At 41.0% G+C, this 19695-nt stretch overlaps 1 protein-coding gene across 3 annotated transcripts in view; it reads right to left on the bottom strand.

Annotated features, from left to right (window-relative positions):
* Positions 1-1118: 1118 nt before the first annotated feature.
* Positions 1119-19695, bottom strand: part of POLR3B (RNA polymerase III subunit B) — a 148912-nt gene continuing 130335 nt past the window's right edge. For all 3 annotated transcript variants that reach the window (XM_003778108.5, XM_003778109.3, XM_054527579.2), the window contains exons 24-28: positions 15119-15222; positions 14359-14525; positions 9832-9945; positions 7012-7185; positions 1119-1817 (exon numbers count right to left, since the gene is read on the bottom strand). In XM_003778108.5, the coding sequence (XP_003778156.1) occupies positions 1688-1817; positions 7012-7185; positions 9832-9945; positions 14359-14525; positions 15119-15222 (689 nt within the window). In that variant the 3' untranslated portion in view covers positions 1119-1687. The remainder of the gene's footprint in view (positions 1818-7011; positions 7186-9831; positions 9946-14358; positions 14526-15118; positions 15223-19695) is intronic.

Genomic DNA, 19695 nt, shown 5'->3' with positions numbered 1-19695 from the left:
CTTGTACGTGGCAGGTACTGAATGATGAACAATGAAGTCCTCCCGCCAGCACCCAGCACACTGCCTTTAACTCTTCCAGCCTGACCCTGTGAGTGTTCACTGAAATGGCGTGTCCCACACTGCAGGGCAACTGCATCTTTGATGGATTTGGGAAGTGCATTTGCTACACGATGTGAGATAATCAGGATCACCCTAGAAAACTCCTTAAAAAGCCCACAAAGTACAGTATGATTGTACATTTAATCCAGTACAGCAATCCTTATGCACCATCAATTTTGAGAACTATAAGCTAGGTTAAAAAAAAGGAATTGGCATAGCAAAGATCTGAACATTCAAACTCCTTTTTGAAATACCTGTTGAAATACATACTGAGGCCAGGCGCAGTGGCTTACACTTGTGATCCCCACACTTTGGGAGGCCGAGGCGGGCGGATCACTTGAGCTCAGGAGTTCAAGACCAGCCTAGGCAACATGCGAAACTCCATCTCTACCAAAAATACAAAAATTAGCTGGGTGTGGTGGCATGTGCCTGTAGTCCCAACTCAGAAGGCTGAGGTAGGAGGATAGCCTGAGCCCGGGAGGCTGAGCCTGCGGTGAGCCGTGATCTTGCCACTGCACTCCAGCCTGGGTGACAGAGTGAGAAACCCTGTCTCAAAAGAAAAAAAAAGAAAAAAGAATACCTATTGAGTCCCTGCCATGAGGGCTGAGGAAGGCCTGCTCACCTGCAGTGTCTTTCATTCTGCTTTCACTGATACCTCTATGACTGTTACACCTATGTGTGTTTTGTTGGTATATAATACCTATTAATATTCTGTTGAACATCTTCAGTGTGACATGCTGGGAATGAAGCCTTAGGCCATTACTCAAAGTGTTTCTGACTCTGATTTTACAAACAATCCTTAACACAAATGTTTATCTGGCTTTGGGGCAGCAGTTGAGAACAAATTAGAAATGAGTAAGGAAGCCTGTCAGATTAAAAAGGAAATGGATAGCTAGCATCCTGGCAGGCATGGAAGGGACAGAGCATGACAAAGCAGCCACGGGGTTAGATTCAGATATTTAACGAATAGTATTGCATGGTACGATCATGGAGGTTCAAAATAATAGCAACTGAGTCCATAAGGGGAGACGACATTCTTGCTTGACAAGGTAGGAACAAATTCATTATATTTCACCAAGACTAAAATTACAAAGTTTGGGTGTGTAAAGGCAAGATTTAATTGTTGGGAAAATTTATCAGAGCCAGCCACCACAACAAAAGCCAGGCTGACCAAATCAAATGGATTCTTTACATCCTCCAAGTTTCAGAAGAATCTTGAATATGGTTAGCCAGAAGATATGGTAAATTTGACCCCAAACATTTTCTTGAAGGAGGAAGGTCTTCTAATGAGTGACTGTCAAGATATTAGCACATAAGTAATAGCTTATTTATCCTTTAGGTCACATCCGTGAATCAAGCTGCCTTGCAGTCCACATGGTCAGCATCTCTCCCATGGCTCGAGGCTCACTGATCAAGGTTGTTTAGCCAGTCTTATAGTATATAAAAAGCCTCTCCATTTTTTTGGTTGTTTTAGAGAGAGAATACGCAAAAGAATTCTTCACAGGAGGAGAAGTAGTCCTAAATCCCTTCTGCTTTCCATTGCATTGGAAGTATCACTTGTTCTCTTTAATAATCATTTTTTCCATCCTCATTCATTGTACTTGGACAGTTTTAACCTGGGGATAATGTTCATAGACTGTAGTTCCTGGAAGAGCAGCTTGCAGGCATACGGAATACGGAGGGAAGACACGTGGCAGGATGACTTGCAGTAATGGCACCTGAAACCCAAGTCAGCAAGCGTTAGACAGACAGCAACTCGGAAACAAAGGCCTCCACGTAGGAAGTGAGAATGGTCTCCATAAAGTTCTATTATCATTCTATCAAATTATCTTTCTATTCCTAAGTGTTCAGTTGCACTATCATATAAGTACATATGTGCCCAGAAAAAAAGAAACATCCAAGGAAGCAAAAGAAAAGAGGAAACAAACACCATTCCCTCCAGTGTTTAAAGCACGCAAGTTGAGTCAGTTGTTACCACACATCTAGCCCTTTCTCCTTAAAATGTAAAACATTTGCCTATATACTGTTTTGAAAGAGCTCCAGAAATCTGAATCATTGGGAAATTTACTCAGATTTAAATTTTTTCATTGTTTAAAGAGTTTTAAACCAATTCAATCAATCTACATGTATTTGATAAGCATCAACTATACTAGCAGTATATTATTCTAGGCAAGGCGCTCAACAATTATAACTTGGTTTCTGTCATTGAGATACGTAAAGTCTGATGGAAAAGACAAGACTTTTGAATAGGACAGTGGTATTCAATCAAATGGTAACTTGTCTAGTGCTCTTCAGGCTTGGTGATTTCTATGAGTGTTGGAAGGTACTGTACTTACAACATGTTGTCTCTTGTGCAAAACTAAGAAATGTATGTATGTGTGCACGTGCACATATGTTCCCACTTAACCCTAGCAACAACAGCCCATGTTCCTAACCATTTTGCCTCATATTCCAATTAGGACTTTATTTTCTGTTCTTTCCGGAAGAGCTGGTAAACTGAACTTAGTTCTTAATCAATGGCTGCAACTGTAGAAGGGTCCCTGGGGAGAAAGTGAATTATTCTTTCAGGTTTCAGACCAAAATAGGACCTTACCCTATACCTCAAGGGTCCGCGGCAGCTAGGACAGTAGGTATCCAGTACAAATCCTGACTCTTAACAGGTAGAAAACTAGGTCCTCACAGTTAACGAGGCGGAAAATGAGTCCAAGAAGAATAGCAACTGAGGCTTGGAAGATCTGGTGCTGACCAGGAATTGGAGGGGGATTCCTTAGTGAACAAAGGATTGGCCATTCTGGAGGGCAGTAAGACAGTGTGTGTAAAAACTGTAAATGTGCATATTCTTTGATTTTGTAATCCCAAAAGTGGCAAAGGTATGTGCACAAGAATGTTGACAGCCACACTATTTATAACAGCATAAGGTGAGACTATGCAAATGTCCACTGGGACATTTAGATAGAAGAAGACTGTGAAGCCATTAGACCTGCTGCTGTGGACTCACATTTATTGAAATGGAAGGTGTCCAGGACAAACTGTGAGGTGAAAAAAGCAGTTTGTTAATCAGCATGGTCCCAAGGGGGCCCTCAAACAGGTTTTGTAAGTGTATGGAGCCCCCAAAATCATACGTAAAATTTTAAGTTTTTTGTGTGTATATTTGTATTTTTCTGCCCTTATCAGAATCTTGAAAGAGTCACCAAAATGTTAATAGTGGTCATCTCTGGGTGGTGGGAATTAATGTGACTCGCTTTATATTTGTGGTAACTTTTGAATGTTTTACAATGAGCAGGGATCATTTTTGCAATCAGTAAAATAAAGCTTGTATTATTTTAGAAAAGAAAAGCAAGAACTGAGGCTGAGAATGTGCACGTGGTGGTGGTAACTACGCAAACAGAATTTCCTGAGGAGGAGAATGGGAGAAGACTAACCCTCACATATGCACAATTGATGTTATGATGAGGGGACGCATGGTGCTTAACCTGTATTTGATCCATTAACAGTACAAATACAAACTTGGTGAGTTACTTTTTCTTAAAAGATTATCTAAAGACCTATTTAATGCATTCGAGTTCAAAAATTATGTTTTTAATGTGCTTGGGTTGATGTAATTTATCTAGGAATCATGTTCATGCTTTCATTAAATTGGGGAAATGCATTTAACCGGGGTACCTTTCGCTTCTTCTGCTGACTAGTACATTACCCAATGACTCCGATCCAAGCTAATCTAGTTTAAATTTCCATATGTACTGATTCATATTCCAGAAAGCCCTTTAATCTTCTCTATTATTAAATACTTCTCCATCATTTAAAATGTTCCAATGTGCATGTGTGTGTATAAAACCTTACCTTACCTTGTATCTGAACAATTTGCAAAGGTAGAAACTTGATGTGAACAACAATAAAATGAACGGATTTTTTTAGGGCAAAGGTAGCAAAAAGGGGAGGCTGTGGCTTCACACGAGAAATGACTGTCCAGTGAAACATCCTCTATGAGCTAATTATCTTAATAGGGATTTTCCTTTTCCTGAAGTCTTCCTTTTGGACCTCTCTTTTGTGACTTATGCCCTTAGTGTCTTCTGTAGAACAACAGTCGTGCTGTAAACATCCCCATAGCAATGCCTCACTAATGTGCAAATCCCTGACAAAAGGCCAGTTTCAAGGTTCCGAACTGCTCTAATTACCTAGCCTCCATTGTGTGGCTCATTAAAGAGCGACTTCCTCCAACGACGCCCATGCTCCCTCCCACTCAACCCAGCACACATGATCAGGTAATGATGGGAAAAATGACAGCATCATTACGCTCCTCGGCCAGAAAGCATCACCCGAGGCGGCGGCTAGACTACTACAATGGATTAGGATTTTTTTCTGTTGGCAACAAGGGTATAAGTAGGCCACTCAAAATCAGACATACAGTATATATTGAGGTCTGCTTAATTACAGTAAAGACCCTCAAACTGTATAACCTGATTTAGTCCTCTTTCAAAGGATTTCAAATACAATACACGCTGAATACATACGCTTCAAAATCAGACACTGCCATCAGATGCTCTCTAAATGAGACAGAAATGAAACAGGAAAGAAGATATACATTTAGCAGAATAATGCTGAAGGATCAATCACTGCTTACAGGTCTTCTTGCTTACATTACCTTCCCTGGGTAACCAGTGGCGGAGAGGGGAAGGTTTCCAAAGCACATAAGTGAATTGGGTTGACTGTTTTCTTTTTTCTCCAGGGGTGGGGAAAGGGAGGAAGAATGCAAGGGGGAGGAAGAGAAAAGGAAACTCTTTTTGAAGTTCTATGACCTCTATTTTTAATGACGTGATTCTTCTGTACCATCCTTTCGAAGTAAATTATTTAAAAATCCTTGTGTCAAATTTGAAGATTTAAGCACAGTGGAACTAGGATCCAGGCATCTTCCTATTACATGATTTCTTTTCTTTTTTTTTCTTTTTGGTTGCACAGTCCAGACTATAAAAAGCAAGCTCAATATGCATTTCAAAAGACAAATAGACATCTCAGGACTGAAGCAAACCCCCATCTCATTCATATAAGAAAGAGCTAGGCTTATCCTTGGAATCATGTCACCTCTGCAACCTTATGAAAGATGAACCGCAACCTTATGAAAGATGAACCGCAAATGGCCACCTCTTCTGTTAGTTTTTAAAGTGAAATGATCTCTTTACAGACAAGAGTCTTCTACACCAAAATCATGAAATAACTGGCTAAAAAGTTTTGACATTTATCTGGCAAGGGATACACTGCGTTTTAAGGAGCCCACTTGTTCAACTTGTGATTGGCTTTTTTCAACTTAGAAATTAGTAGCTCAGGATGGCAAGAAGTTGAGGCTCTGTCTGGAAGGAAACTACAATGGGGACTCAATGGGGAAAAGGTGGCCCACAAATTCCTCAAACCCCAGCAATGAATGCTATTTGGGCCTAACTATATCTTGGGGATGGCCCCTATCTAGAGAAAAGGTACTCTGGGGAGGGCAGGTGAGGGGCAATGAGGGGGTGAGGCTGGAAGCTCTGTAGCTTGTGTCTTAGATCTTGTTGGACCCTGCCTCTGATTGAAAAGTAAGTAAAGAACTCACTTTTGGCTGGGCATGGCAGCTCATGCCTATAAATCCCAGCACTTTGGGAGGGATCACTTGAGCCCAGGAGTTTGAGACAAGCCTGGGCAATATGGTGAAACCCTGTCTCTACAAAACATACAAAAGTTAGTCAGGCGTGGTGGTGTGAGCCTGAAGTCCCAGCTACTCAGGGGACTGAGGTGAGAGGATCGCTTGAGCCTGGGAGGTTGAGGCTGCAGTGAGCCGAGATCACACCACCGCACTGCAGCCTGGGTGACAGAGTGAGACTCTGTCTCGAAACAAACAAAAACCAAAAACAAAATAAAAAACCCCTTGCTTTTGGGGAACTATGGATTCTCTTGCCTACAGGAGTGTTTTAGGAATAACCCTAAGTGAGCTTTTTGTTCTCTGGTGACAGAGTGGAATCATTACAAATAGGAAAGTTGGTGCAACTGCACAAAAACAAAAAACATCCAGCATCATCTTTTAAGGTGACCTTTGTGTACCAAATGCTACACAGAAATTATAAACTTTACAAATGACATGATTTACTTATTGGCAATCCTACAAATGCAGGGTATCATTCAACCAGTATTTTTTTATGAAGCACCTACCAGGTCCCAGGCTGGAGAAATGAGGGTAAACATGACAGGATGCAATCAGAATGAACTAGAAGATAAGCTCCTTGGGAGCAGCCATCATCTGTCTTGTTCACTGCTGCATTTCTGGGGCCTAGAACAGTGTCTGACACTTAGCAGACACTTACTAAATGTTTGCTGAATAAATTCTGAGGCAGACCCAGTTTCTGCCCTCACAGAATCTACAGTACAAGTGTGAAGCAGCTAGCCATGGCAGAGAGAGTACAGACAAGGGGGCAGGGTACCAGGTTGTCTTGGTCTTGGCTCTTGGCTCTGTCACCAATTTGCTATAAGACCTGGGGCAGCATCCCTGGCTCTTTGGGTCTGAAGTTACAAATGAAAGCATTCGATGTAATCTTCCCTAAAGAGTTTCTTTAACACACTGTGATTCTAACACCCGACAATGCATCTGCTAGGATTTTCACAGGCAAATAGTGTTATAAAAAGTACCTGAGAGAATATTTAAAAGGAGGTAAAGTTTGTACTCCTTGGGAGCTTAGCCTCTAGTTGTGTAGGAAGTAGATCATGATGTAGACAAATGAGACACGTACACAGAGTATCCCCAATGACAGGAATACATGCACGAGGGAGGGTATGTTAGTGATCACAGACAGAGGCTGGAGAATATGCGGATAGGATCCAGGGTCAATTCTTGAGCTGTGATTTAAGAGGCAAGGGGTGTGGTATGGGAGACATATGGTATCCACTTACCAGCCAGAATACCCCAGAAGTCCACACTGCCCACAGACATCAACCTCAAAGGCATCACTTGAAATCATTAGTCTCTCTAGCAAAAGCATACTGGCTCCATAACCGATTAAACAGTCACGTTCCATTTCCCCGAGACGCAAGCCCCCATCACGAGACCGTCCTTCAGTGGGTTGCCTTTGAAACAAGTTATTAGACAAATGTGTTATTATTCTGTTAAACAAACAAAGAGGTAGCATCACATGCTGGCAGAGAGCACGAGGCTTTGCAGCAGGGCTCACCTGGATCCAAATCAATAACTGGACAGGGAGCTTGAACACGCTGCTTAGCCTCATTTGTAAAAGTGCATAAGCACACCTATCCCAAAGAGCCTCAATTGAGAAAAGATGTAATATTGATGGTTGTTATGGTTAAATGAATATATAATTGCATAATATCATATGATGTAATAATATATTAACATATAATCACAGAAAACACCATTACTATTACCATCACTATCATTATTATTAGGACAGCAGAGTTTTCAAATCAGGAAACAATGTCTTTTAAGTATTTTCAAAGAGTCTCAGTATTCTATTATTTAAAAGCAGAAAAACTAAGCAGAATAGACTGTGGGGGAAACCTGGATCCTCCAGTAGTTGCGGCCAGAGCGGTTAGCCTATTGAATGGATTCCCTGTGGTTTATGTATATGTTGGGCTTGAGAATACTTTAAAAGGTTCAGAATCCAGGACCCAGAGACGTAGCTAAAATTAGGGGGATCTGAACAATTTAGGCAACCCCATGTAGGTATGGATCACACAAATTATTTGGGGGAAAAAAAAAAAGCAAGCTCCCTGGCAGGCTTCTTAAAGGTAATCTCTGAGCAGGGGTGACCATGCACCCCTTGTTTGCTGTATTCCATAGCATCTTTTAACCTTTGTTGTTGCTGCCAGTCTCCCAAAGAATTAAGAAGGTGAACACAGGGTATGCCAACACATACTGAAATTTTAAGATTTTTTAAATTGTTGTGGTTGAGTTTCAATGTGAAATCAAAGAAGTTGTAGATTACTTGTTGAAAGGAAATATACACATGAATAACTTACAAATAGGTCTAAATAAACACATTATAGTGGAAACTTCATAACTGAGCACATCTATACATTTTTATCTGCCGGTAGAAACACAAATGGGTAGTTGCTCCCTTCACTTGAGGTCAGTGAACAAGGTAAAGGTAGACAGACCACATGTGGACAGAATCCAATACTTGGATTTTAACCAACTAAGATAACTGACTACAGACAAACACACTTGAGGCAGTCTTCATATGGAAGAGACAAAAGTTACCAAAGTAATAACTTTTTCTACACAACAAAGCAAAATATAGGAAATAACTGCTTTGACATTTATGTTACTCTGAAATAGTTTTTGGATGTTGTAACTGAAATGGAAGTTTAGGAGGGGACAGCATTTATGGGAGAAACACATCTAACCCAATTACAGTACCATTGCTGAGGTGATTATTGTCTTGAGAATCAACTTCTCTTCCCCCTTTGCAGTTTTAAGCACACATATGTCTATCATTTCAACAGACATGTGCATGTGCTCAGTTTTAAATGCTCAAAGAATTGAGTCACCTACACCTCTCCCTTGGCTTAAAAAAAAAAAATAAAACCCCAAGCATGAGCTGCCTCATCCTTGCCCCCTCTCTACATTGTTACATCCAGGCAGTGCTCAGTGAAAGTGGGGAGGGAACTGGATGCTTGCTGATGCCACCTGTGGATGGGTGCTGTACACATTCTGTATTCACACTCTTGACATTCACTGGCACCTGTTAAGTAGGTACTATTGTCTCCACTTTAAATATGAGAAATGCTTAAGCTGAGCGTTTCATCAGACTGTGGTCATCAGTGATCTGTCCAAGTCTTGTGACGGAATGAAAAGGTGGAGATGAGATCACAACCTTGTCCGTCTGACTCCAAGGCCTGGGTTCCCTCCTATAGTTCAGGGTTCTTCAACCTCGGCACCGCTGACATACTGAGCTGGGTAACTCTTTGTTGTAGGGGGCTGTCCCTGCAGCATCCCTGGCCTCTCCCTACTAGGTGCCAGTAGCTATTTCCCCAGCACCAAGTTGGGACATCTGAAAATGTTTCCAGATGTTGTTAAATGTCCCCTGGGAGGCAAAATCATCCCTGGCTGAGAACCACTGCCCTCGACTATGCATCTACAACTGGAAAAAGTAGCACTAAGAACATGTGAAACTTAGTAGCTGTAATTCTCTTTCCCAAGAAATTTATCCATTCATTAACATTATGCTTGGGATTGAGGGTACACCTGTGAATGGGGCACATGTGGTCCCTAACCTCCTCTAGCTTACTCAAATAAGTCTGCAAGTGGAGGTACTTTATGCTTCAATAACATTAGTTTTAAAAAACTCCAATTGTGGTTTATGCTACCAAATAATGTCTGCATGTGTCTTCTGTGTATACATGGGGACATGCAAGTATATCAATGTGTGTGTGGGTATAGACATACACATCTTCTTGTATGGACCTTTATAAATAGGATCATATTTGCAGACATTTACACAGTAAATAGTTGTGTTAGGAGTCCACTGGCAAGACCTATGGTGGGTTTGCTCTTGCGCTTGTGAAATATTTTTTAATTGGCTGCTACTTTTTCATTTTAATCATACATATATGATTTTCTTAATGCCAAACTTGCCAAATTTTGACATCTCAGGAAAACAGAAACTTTGTTGAGTCTGCTTTTTGCCATATCTGGAAAATACAAGGTGGACTTGACTGCATTATCAATTCTTTTTGTAAGTACTTTTCTCTTACCTGGTAAGGACGGCTCGTGGGCCCCGGGCCCGGGCATGCATTTTATCTAGTACCATGTGTTTCAGCTTCTGATAGTACACGGGGCCAAAATAGATGTATGCTTCTAAGGGCTCACTGAAAGAAAGATCAAGTGTTGTGGGTTAAGAAACTAAGTTTGGGCTAACAAGAGACAGTCTTTGGACCCATCACTGGCAGGTCCTTACTCATTTATGACTGACTGGATAAGAATGATTTTCAGTCTGTAGTGAATGAAAAGACTAGTTCTAAAAATATGAAAAGTACCATAGCTATATTTAAAGATAAATGGCTTCACAAAGAAATAGACATTTAAACAGGTTGGGAAACAGTGTGTATTGGATGATCTCTCCTTCAGGATGACCTCCCTGGTCAGGCCACCATCCTTTCTTGCTTGGGCTACCACAGATAATCTTCTAATTAATCTCCCTGCTTCCACTCTCATTCCTCAACAATCTATTCTTTGTATAAAAAGTCAGGGGGACGCCTTCTAAAATGTAAATCACAATAGGTCAATTCTTCTGTCCTGAATTCACCAATGGTTTCCCATCATACTTGGAACCTGTATTGCCAACATTCTATATTATGGCCACATGGTGAGACATACTCCAGTTCCTGCACACCTCACTGTTTCCTATTCCCGTGTCCTGCCAGTCACTCTATTCCAACAACACTGGCCTCTTCATTACTCCTCAAATGGAGCAAGCCTGTTCCTCTCTTGGGGCCTTTGACTTACCGTTTCCTTTGCCTGAAACTCTCTCCCGCCAGGTACTCATATGGCTCTGTCAAACATTTCACCTGCTCAGACAGACTTTCCCTGAATACCACATCTAAAGAAGTCCTCCTCCCACCTGGTATCGTCACTCCGGCCCTGTCTCAACCTGACCCTTTGGCGCACTTGCCCCTTTTGATACCGTGGTGTACATTTATTATCTCTCAGATTATTGCCTGTCTTCCCCACTAGAAGTAACTCTGCAAGGATAAGCACTTTGTCTCCTTTGTCACGGTGGCTCCAGCACCTGTGACCCTGCCTGGCACACAACTGGTACTCAATAAATGTCTATTACATAACTGCTTCAATGAATCTTTAGAAAGGCTGTAATAAGAGTTTAAGAAGAGGGTGACTATATATGTACTTTGACAGAAGAAACCTTTTCTCATTAATCTGGAGCAAGAACAACCAGAGCACTGATGTCTTAAAAAATTTTTTTTTAACTGCCTCAAACTTTCTTCTTCAAAGGGAAGGAAGCAACTACCATGTGCTACTTAATCCACACAACAACCCAGGGAGGAAGAACTGTCATCTCTATTTTGAAGATGAAGAAATGGACACAGAGAGCCCAAGAGGTCAGATAAGAGCTGGTGAGTGGTGCAGTGAGGGTTCAAATCCAGGGCTCTCCCTGCAACACTGGTCTGATTTGGAACAAGTAAACTCTGGGGTACAGCATGATGTAAAAGTAGAAAAAGTAAAGGAAACAACAGACACAGCAGAGAGGCAAAGGAAAAGCTTGGCCGCTGCTTGCTCGGTGTCCCTGATCACACTCTCAGCATCCTGAGCCAAGGCTTTTGTGGTCATCAGGCCATTCTGCTGACTTCAGCACAACCTGGTTCTTGGAAGACACAGAGTGGAGTGGAAGGCACAACGGAAAGGGTATTAAGAGACCCTGTCCTTGTCTTGGTTTTGTCACATAGTAAAGTAATTACATGACCTCTCTAGCTGAGTGTTCTTAGTTGTACAAGAAGGCAGTCAGAACAAGATTCTTTCCAGCTCTAACAGTGAACGATTCTATTCCTCAATGGTAGGGTTACTCATGGTAGAATTTATGACACTCGGTTACCCAATGCTATTCCATCATCCACAGAGTAAAGCCATATGCAATTTTTCCTCCTACCTATGTGCACGAATGAACAAAAAGTGAAAGCTAGTGGGTGATATATTTAAATGCCCTCGGGAATTTTCAACTAAACAGTGCTTCTCAGATTTTGTCACTGAAATAAATGGCAAAGAAAGGAAAACTCTGGCTGGGGGCATAGGGGAAGGCAGTGTGGACTGGGATATAGACTAACCATTGTCTACGGCAAGCAGGATATAACCCATCCAATTCTTTCAGTACAAATTATGTTCACAAAGGTCCACCAAACTGATCCTATGGTTTTGCACTTTCTGGTCAACATCTGGCCAAAAATGTGCCTTATTTCTGGGTGGAGAAGTGAAGAGAAGATTAATAAATTTAGCAATGACAACTATGTTTTCTGAAATGGTCACAATTATTTTATTGAACCATTTCTGAAATGGTCCATTAGTCTTTTCCTGTAATGTGATTTTCTATAACATCTCAGGTATGATACCCCTAAGAAATCCATATTATTATAGTTTTAATAGGCAATTTTTAAAAGCACTCCACATTTTTAATAGATAGAGGTTTTAACAATTTCAATCACATCTGGAGAGTCTATTTGCAGCACTAAAATCAAGCTCTGTTCTTACATGTGCTTCCATGCTGAGTTTCACTAGTGTTCAAGCGGTTTAAAACCTCAGGGCGTGGTGGCTCATGCCTGTAATCCCAGCACTCTGGGAGGCCGAGGTGGGTGGATCACTTGAGGTCAGGAGTTCAAGACCAGCCTGGCCAACTTGGCGAAACCCCGTCTCTACTCAAAATATAAAAACTAGCTGGGCATGGTGGTCTGCGCCTGTAGTCCCAACTACTCGGGAGGCTGAGGCAGGAGAATTGCTTGAACCCCCTGGGAAGCAGAGGTTGCAGTGAGCTGAGACAGTGCCATTGCACTCCAGCCTGGGCAACAAGAGCGAAGCTCTGTCTCAAAAAAAAAAAAAAACAAAAAAACAAAAAAACCCAAAAAACAAAAAAAACTCCCAAAACCAAACAAAAAAACCCCAAAAAACAACACCCAGAAGAACACTATAAACACTAGGTCGTGGAGTTTTATCTGGCATTAAATACCTAAGTGTGTCTTAATTTAGGCAACTAATTTGATCTTTTAAAAATCACGATGATTCCAGCTTCAGAACCTTGTCATTCACGATCATTGCAGGGATCTGTTTCTCACAGGTTAACACAAGCTCCCAAGCCTGGTCGCCTGGCTCTTCTTCCCCTCCACCCTCACCTCGGGCTGCCAGCACTGCCTCTTCACTGCACCACAGCCAGGCTGGCCTCTTCCTGTTCCCTGAACTTACCAAGCTCTTTCCCTGGCAAAGTGTTAAACATAACTTTTCCTCTCCCTTAAACACTCTTCGAATGCCCTATCCGTCTCACCCTTTATCTCTCAGCTGAAATATCATAGCCAATTCCTCACAGGGGCCTTCTCACCCACTCTGTCTTCATTTTGGTGAGAGCTATATGTACTTGTATTTATTTGTCTGCATTCCTTTTTTCAATAAATGTTTACGGAGTGCCTGCTGTGTGTCAGGCCCTGTGCTATGCCCTGGAAATAGAACAGTAAACAAAACAGATCAGCCCTGCTTTCATGGAGGTTACATTCTAGTTGGGGAGACAGGCGATAGTATTACTACGCAGTATATTGGAAAATGGTCAGTGCTACAGGGAAAATAAAGCAGCAAATAGGCAGTATGGGGTTATAGTTTTAAATTAGATGGTCACAGTAGGCCCTACTGAGAAGTTACCTTGTGTCTATTATTTTTTAATGTCTAGCAACACACCTAAATGGTCAGCTCCATAGAACTGGGACCATGTCTACTGTATTTATTGGTATATACTCAGTGCCTAGCACATATTAGGTAGGTGCTTAGCACATCTTTCGTGAACGCATGCACAAATGTTAGGCCTCGGTCTGTCTGTCAAAGCATTTATTATTCTGATACTCATCACATAAATGCAGGGAAAGTTCAACAGTTAAAGGAAAACTTTGCATTATATGTAACTGATGTGTTCCTTAAAAGTAGGCATAGGGTAGAAATCATATTTTGGTAAATTAAATCTTTTCTACTTTATATTTTTTGAGACGAGATCTCACTGTATTGCCCAGGCTAGCCTCAAACTCCTGGGCGATCCACCCACCTTGGCCTACCAAAAATCTTTTCTACTTTCTAAATTAAAATCTTACCAGTACAAACAGCACTCCTCAATTGTTAGTTTTCTAAAGTTAGATTTTCTTGTATCCAGTTTCTTAAAAAAATAAAGGTTAAGGCATATAGCCTTAACGCTTACACCTTAAGGCAGAGGTGTCTGATCTTTTGGCTTCCCTGGGACATACTGGAAGAAGAAGAATTGTCTTGGGCCACACATAAAATATGCTAACACTAATGATAGCTGATGAGCTAAAAAAAAAAAATCATGAAAAACTCTCATAATGTTTTTAAAAAAAGTTTACGAATTTGTGTCAGACCGCATTCGAAGCCGTCCTGGCCCACATGCCGCCCATGGGCTGTACAAACTTGCCTGAAGGTATACTTAATAGAGTATACCTTAAGGCCTTGTCTCCCCTATCCTAGTAAAACCATTCTTTTTCTTTAAAATAGCTCAATCACATGCTTACCCTGTGATGCCAGATGTAACATAGTCTTTCCCCAAGTAGTTATAACCATGGCGAACGAGGTCCTCACACACATCCTTCACTTTACTGCCTCCAAACGCAGTGCCGTAGTGGAATCTGCCGTCCAGCACACCGGCCTTGCCAGCCAGCAGCTCAATGAGCTTCCCCACCTGCGGGATGTGAACAAATTAAGTGAGCACCTCCCTGTGGCACAAGCACTCCCTCTGCTTATTTATCTCCAGCTCATTTCCCCACGACCACTATTAATAACAGTGATAAATTAATAGAAGCAGTATTTAAGCTTGACATGTGTGATCTAATTTTACGCCTCTCAATAACCCTATGAGATAGGTCCTATATTTCTTCATTTTACAGATGAAGAAACTGAAGTATGGGAAGGATAAGCAACTTGTCCAAGGCCACACAGCTGGTAAGAGGTGGCGCTAGGATCACCAAAAATAATCACTGAAAGGGAGATCCATTTAGGTTCAAGACAAGGGGTTCTCTTTTGCTGAGGGGTAAATTCATCACTCAGAAGACTCCACTCTCAAAGGGAGGTATAGACGTGCTCCTCATTCTTTCTGTAGAGGGGAGTGGCCCAGAATCGTCAGGGGCTGGAAGCCTGTTTATCTGGCAAGGGGCAAAAGAGCTCTACCTGAAAAAACAGCTTCAGAGTCCTCGTCACCTCCACTCACTCTAACTAAACTAACTGCCTGCTTCTTCCTTAAAGGCAGTGCCTCTGAAAAACCTACAGGTCACTGACCGTCATTCGTGATGGGAAGCCGTGTGGGTTCATGATGATGTCCGGACAGATGCCAGAATCACAAAATGGCATGTCTTCCTGGGGGACGATCAAGCCACAAACACCTGGGGGAGAGAAGATTTCATGCCACATAAAGCAAGTCGGCAGAAAGGAAGAATACAGTACTTAATTGGGATCTCCCCACTGCTATCTCTATTTCCACTGCTCTAAAATCTTCCCCATGGCCTCTATCAAGAGCAACAAAGCGATTTTCAACAATCCTGCTGGACAAACAGTTCAAAAATGACTCTCCTTGCGAAAGGCACTGCAGCCTGTGGACTGTGCTGCTGGCATGGCACACAATGGTGCTGTCGGGCTGCCTGCCCACCCTCCTGTGCCACAGAGACTGAAGAGCAGCGGCTTCACTGGACCCCAGGCCTGTGGCCATACCTGAAGCTTTAAGTCAGCAGCAGTTTTGCTCCTCATTAGCTAGTTCGTGATCTGCTGGGTTCTGCACCCAAGTTATAGGAATCCAAGTTCTTTGACCCCCAAACACAGAAATGATTGGACAAGGAGTGTGCTTACAATGTGGTTTGAAAAACCAGTGACAAGAATTACCTGTGTGTGGCTGATGTGCTAACAGGTCTACCTATAGGCTGCAGTGCTCTGGCTGGTTGGCTGATTTTTGCCAGGGCTTCCCTGGCTGAGTCTAAACTGCCCAAAGGGATTTTAATTCCTATAGCTTACAGCCCATTAGGAAAGTGATCTTTGATTGAACTTGTAAAGTTGAACAAGAAAATTAAATACCAAATCGTTCTTGGAAAAAAAAGGCTAGAATTAGAAATGGAATTCTAAGAATGAAAACAACAAAACAAAAATCTACCAACTCTATGCACTACTAATATTCTCTTAAATTAATTCCCTTAATATTATTCTAACCTATAGGGGATTTTGTTGCTAAATAGTTTTTCATTCCTCTGATTTCTTTTTCTTGGGAAGAGGAGTGGGAATAGAATTTAGATTGTTAACTACAATCTCCATAATTTAGAATCAGAAAACTAGTGTACAGTGGCATTGGACTAAGAAAACAAACACTTTTACATTGGTAGTAAAAGATAAAATTCCTTTTCTCTGTGTAAAGTTATTAACTATCTGCCCCTATTGCAAAGAAACTGCTCTCAAATATTTCATTCAATTTGATTCTATGTAATTATTCAAACTATTTCAACAGTTTGCGATTTGTTATAATCACCAGGAGCTAAAGTCAAAAGAAAAAGAATGCCATTTGCCTATGTAATACTGGTTATTAATATTCTGATTTCTTGTAGCTGCCAACAATATGGATATTGTGGAGTTGAATTCTAGAACATGTAGTTAGTTTAAATTGGCTTTTGGGTTAAAATGGTATTGTTTATTATAAATATATGCTTTCCTACATGAAGAACAGAAACAATCATTCAGTTCACTTTATTTCAAATTCAGCTACAATGTGTTAGAATTTCAATTAAGCAGAGTGTGTGACCCTTCTTTCTTCCCTCCAAAAATCCATCTTATCTACACTGAAATTATCTGACAAAACCCTAGGGCTACTGGGAAATCTACTTTGAAAGAAATCAAATTGTAAATCTGGGTGCACCGACAACAACATTGTTCAGCAGTGAACAAAATGTTAAAAATGGCAATCCCTAAAGGGGCCGGTTCTGGGACGAGCTCGGGGGAGAATGTAATTTTGGCTGGTGAGGAGATGGAGGGTTCAACTCTACCCCTGAAAAAACAAAACCAAAGAGAAACCTCGGCACCCCTTAAGCAGCAGTTCGCAGGAGGAGGCTGGCGTCTGCTCAGGAGGAAGCTGCCTGTCCACCCTCCATCAAGAGAAGGTGGGAGAGAGGGGCAGGAGGTGCAGAAACTGACCAAGGAAGCATGACGTACTTATATTGGGGGTGGGTAAGGAGAGAGATGACTTACATTTGTGTTTTCAGTTTTAATCGACACACTTAATTAAGCAAATTCAATTTTATTATGTTATTAAAATGAAAAAAGTGCTCGTTCCACTGAAATGTGAATCTAATACCTTTGCTTGAAATCTGATTAATAATATTTAGTGCAGAGCTTCCTTCTGGGGAAGTTGTTTTCTTATCAGCCCTTTTCTGACATTTTGTTAAAAAAATACACATAAGTAGCTTTCGGATTTTTTTCCTTCCATTATAGGAACTGCTTTGGCAATATCTGAACCAAGGGCACCTGTAAGTCAAAAATTAAATCTTAGCCGACTTAAAATTACTTCAGGCCCTGAAAACCCTTTTATATGCCAAGATGGTTCCCATAGCAGACAGCCCTGTGTTGTTTGTTTTGTGTGAAAGTGAATGATAAAAGATCCATGAAATCGACACAGAAAGCCAGAACAGCAGAAAGAACTGAGGGCTCTCCATCATTGCGGCTTCTACCCTCTGCTGACTTGCGGAACAATGGAAGCTACACATCCAACTGCAGATCTAACACAGCTGTGCATTTCATTAGATGAAGAGCACTAGTGACACAAGTAAATAATTAACTTATTCTGGTCCGCTGACTGTGCTTATGAGACCAGTCATAGCTGACAGATTTTAATACAAGTTAACACAAAGAGACCATAATGAGCTTAGAAGTTAAAACAAAATATTTAGACAGAATTTGATGATCTCGAATCTCAAATTAGACAGATGATTTTTAAAAGTTTGTATTTTACTGAATTCATTAGGGGCAGAAAGAGAGTTCTCAATCTTAGAACCAGACTTTTCTTTTTCTAACAGTATTTCTCTGTTTCAGAATTATTCAAATCCTTAATCACAGCGGGAAGGTTTCTTTTCTTATTTTCAAATGAAAGATTAAAACTGTTTTCTCCAGGGACAGAGGCATAAAGTCCATGCCAATATTTAGAAGTCTTAAAAGTTATGGTCATTTTCCCTTAACACTGGTTTAAAATGTAAATGATATGCGGTGCGCTTCAATGTGTTAACACTCCCCTGGATCCTTGAAAAGAGGATGGACTACAAATAAACCATATCTAATGGAAGCTGTTGTGAAACAATTACCAATTCATACCTTAAATGCTTACACAGCATTTCAGATTTTAAAATAAAATTTCATCCCCTGGTTCAAGCTGGTGTCTCAACCCCATTGTTTACAGCACAGCCTCCTGGCAATAAAATGCAAATACACCAGTTTAACATGCTCAGGAACATTTAATGCACTCAGGAGGGCCAAATGGGAATTGGACCACAGACTACAGTATAGAACTTTTAACAAATGCAAATAGTAAGAAAAAAAATAGAATCACAGAAAGTTACAGCAGAAAGGGACTGCCAATACCGCAATCAACAAAATATTATTCCATCACCATCCATCTTAATTTCTAGTTGTAAAGGGGAAGAATTTAGGGAGTCTAAATCTGACTGCCGATCCACTCAGGAGAGGCACTTCTGACATCCACTATCACAGCTCTCTGTATCATGCTCCAGACACTGCTGGCTCCTACACCAATTTGCTATTTCTATTTCCAAGGCTTCACAGAACAACACAGAAATCATTTAAGAATAGGCTTGCTCAGGAAAAGTCAAGTTAATCTCAGGAATCATTTGATCGTTTTTAAACATATTCATTTTTTCTTTTCTTAGACAGGGTCTCACTCTCTTGCCCAGGCTGGAGTGCAGTGGCACAATCACGGCTCACTCAAGTGATCTTTCCACTTCAGCCTCCCTAGTAGCTGGGACTACCACGTCCAGCTGCGTGCCACCACGTTCAGCTAATTTTTAATTTTTTTTTTTGTAGAGATGAGGTCTCACTATGTTGCCCAGGCTGGTCTCAAGTTCCTGGACTCAAGTCAAAGGGCTGGGATTAGAGGTGTGAGCCACCATGCCTGGCTTAAAAAGTATTCCTAATTCTAAACATCAACTGACATATTCAAAAGTCATTTTTGGCCTTCAAAAAATACTGGTTTTAGTGTACTGTCTCTGTGTAATGGACTATCTTAACTCAAACAGGAAAAAAAAAAAAGGTAAGAAAAGAAGAAAAAATGGTAAGAAAAATTAACACATTCTAGTAGCATATGAAGACAGGAAAGCAAATGGCATCTGCAGAAGACAACTGTAATGCCATCTCTAATTCAAGAGATGTTTTTGATGTGACTTCAGTGTGTTGAGACCTGACTAGTAAATTGTTTCAATTTTGTTGATGGCCAATTCTCATTTTAATATTACAGTCTGCTTTAATTTTTACACTTTTATTTAGCAAGTCTACCTTCTAAGTGTAATCACATTTGAATTAAATTTACCCCTCTGAGGTTAATATATATTATTACTCTTCCTTTTCTGAGTGAGGAAAGAGAAAAAGAATCATTTCCCTCAATTGCTGGGGAAGTAGAGGTTCAGGGCCCCAACTCCACATAGGCGGAGGTAGCTTATGTCGAGTCATCTGAGTGAATATTGAAAACTTCGTAAATATATTGTATACGTTTATACAATTCAGCTTGCCACTTTCTAATGCTCTAAATGATGTGGAGCACATCTGGCAGGATGGTCTGCCGAAATAATCCTAATCAAAGTCTAAATTACCTCCTTTTA

Source organism: Pongo abelii, chromosome 10 (genome assembly GCF_028885655.2).
Source record: "Pongo abelii isolate AG06213 chromosome 10, NHGRI_mPonAbe1-v2.0_pri, whole genome shotgun sequence".
NCBI lineage: Eukaryota > Metazoa > Chordata > Mammalia > Primates > Hominidae > Pongo > Pongo abelii.
The sequence above is the reverse complement of the archived record's forward strand: the minus strand, read 5'-3'. Positions and strand labels throughout refer to the sequence as shown.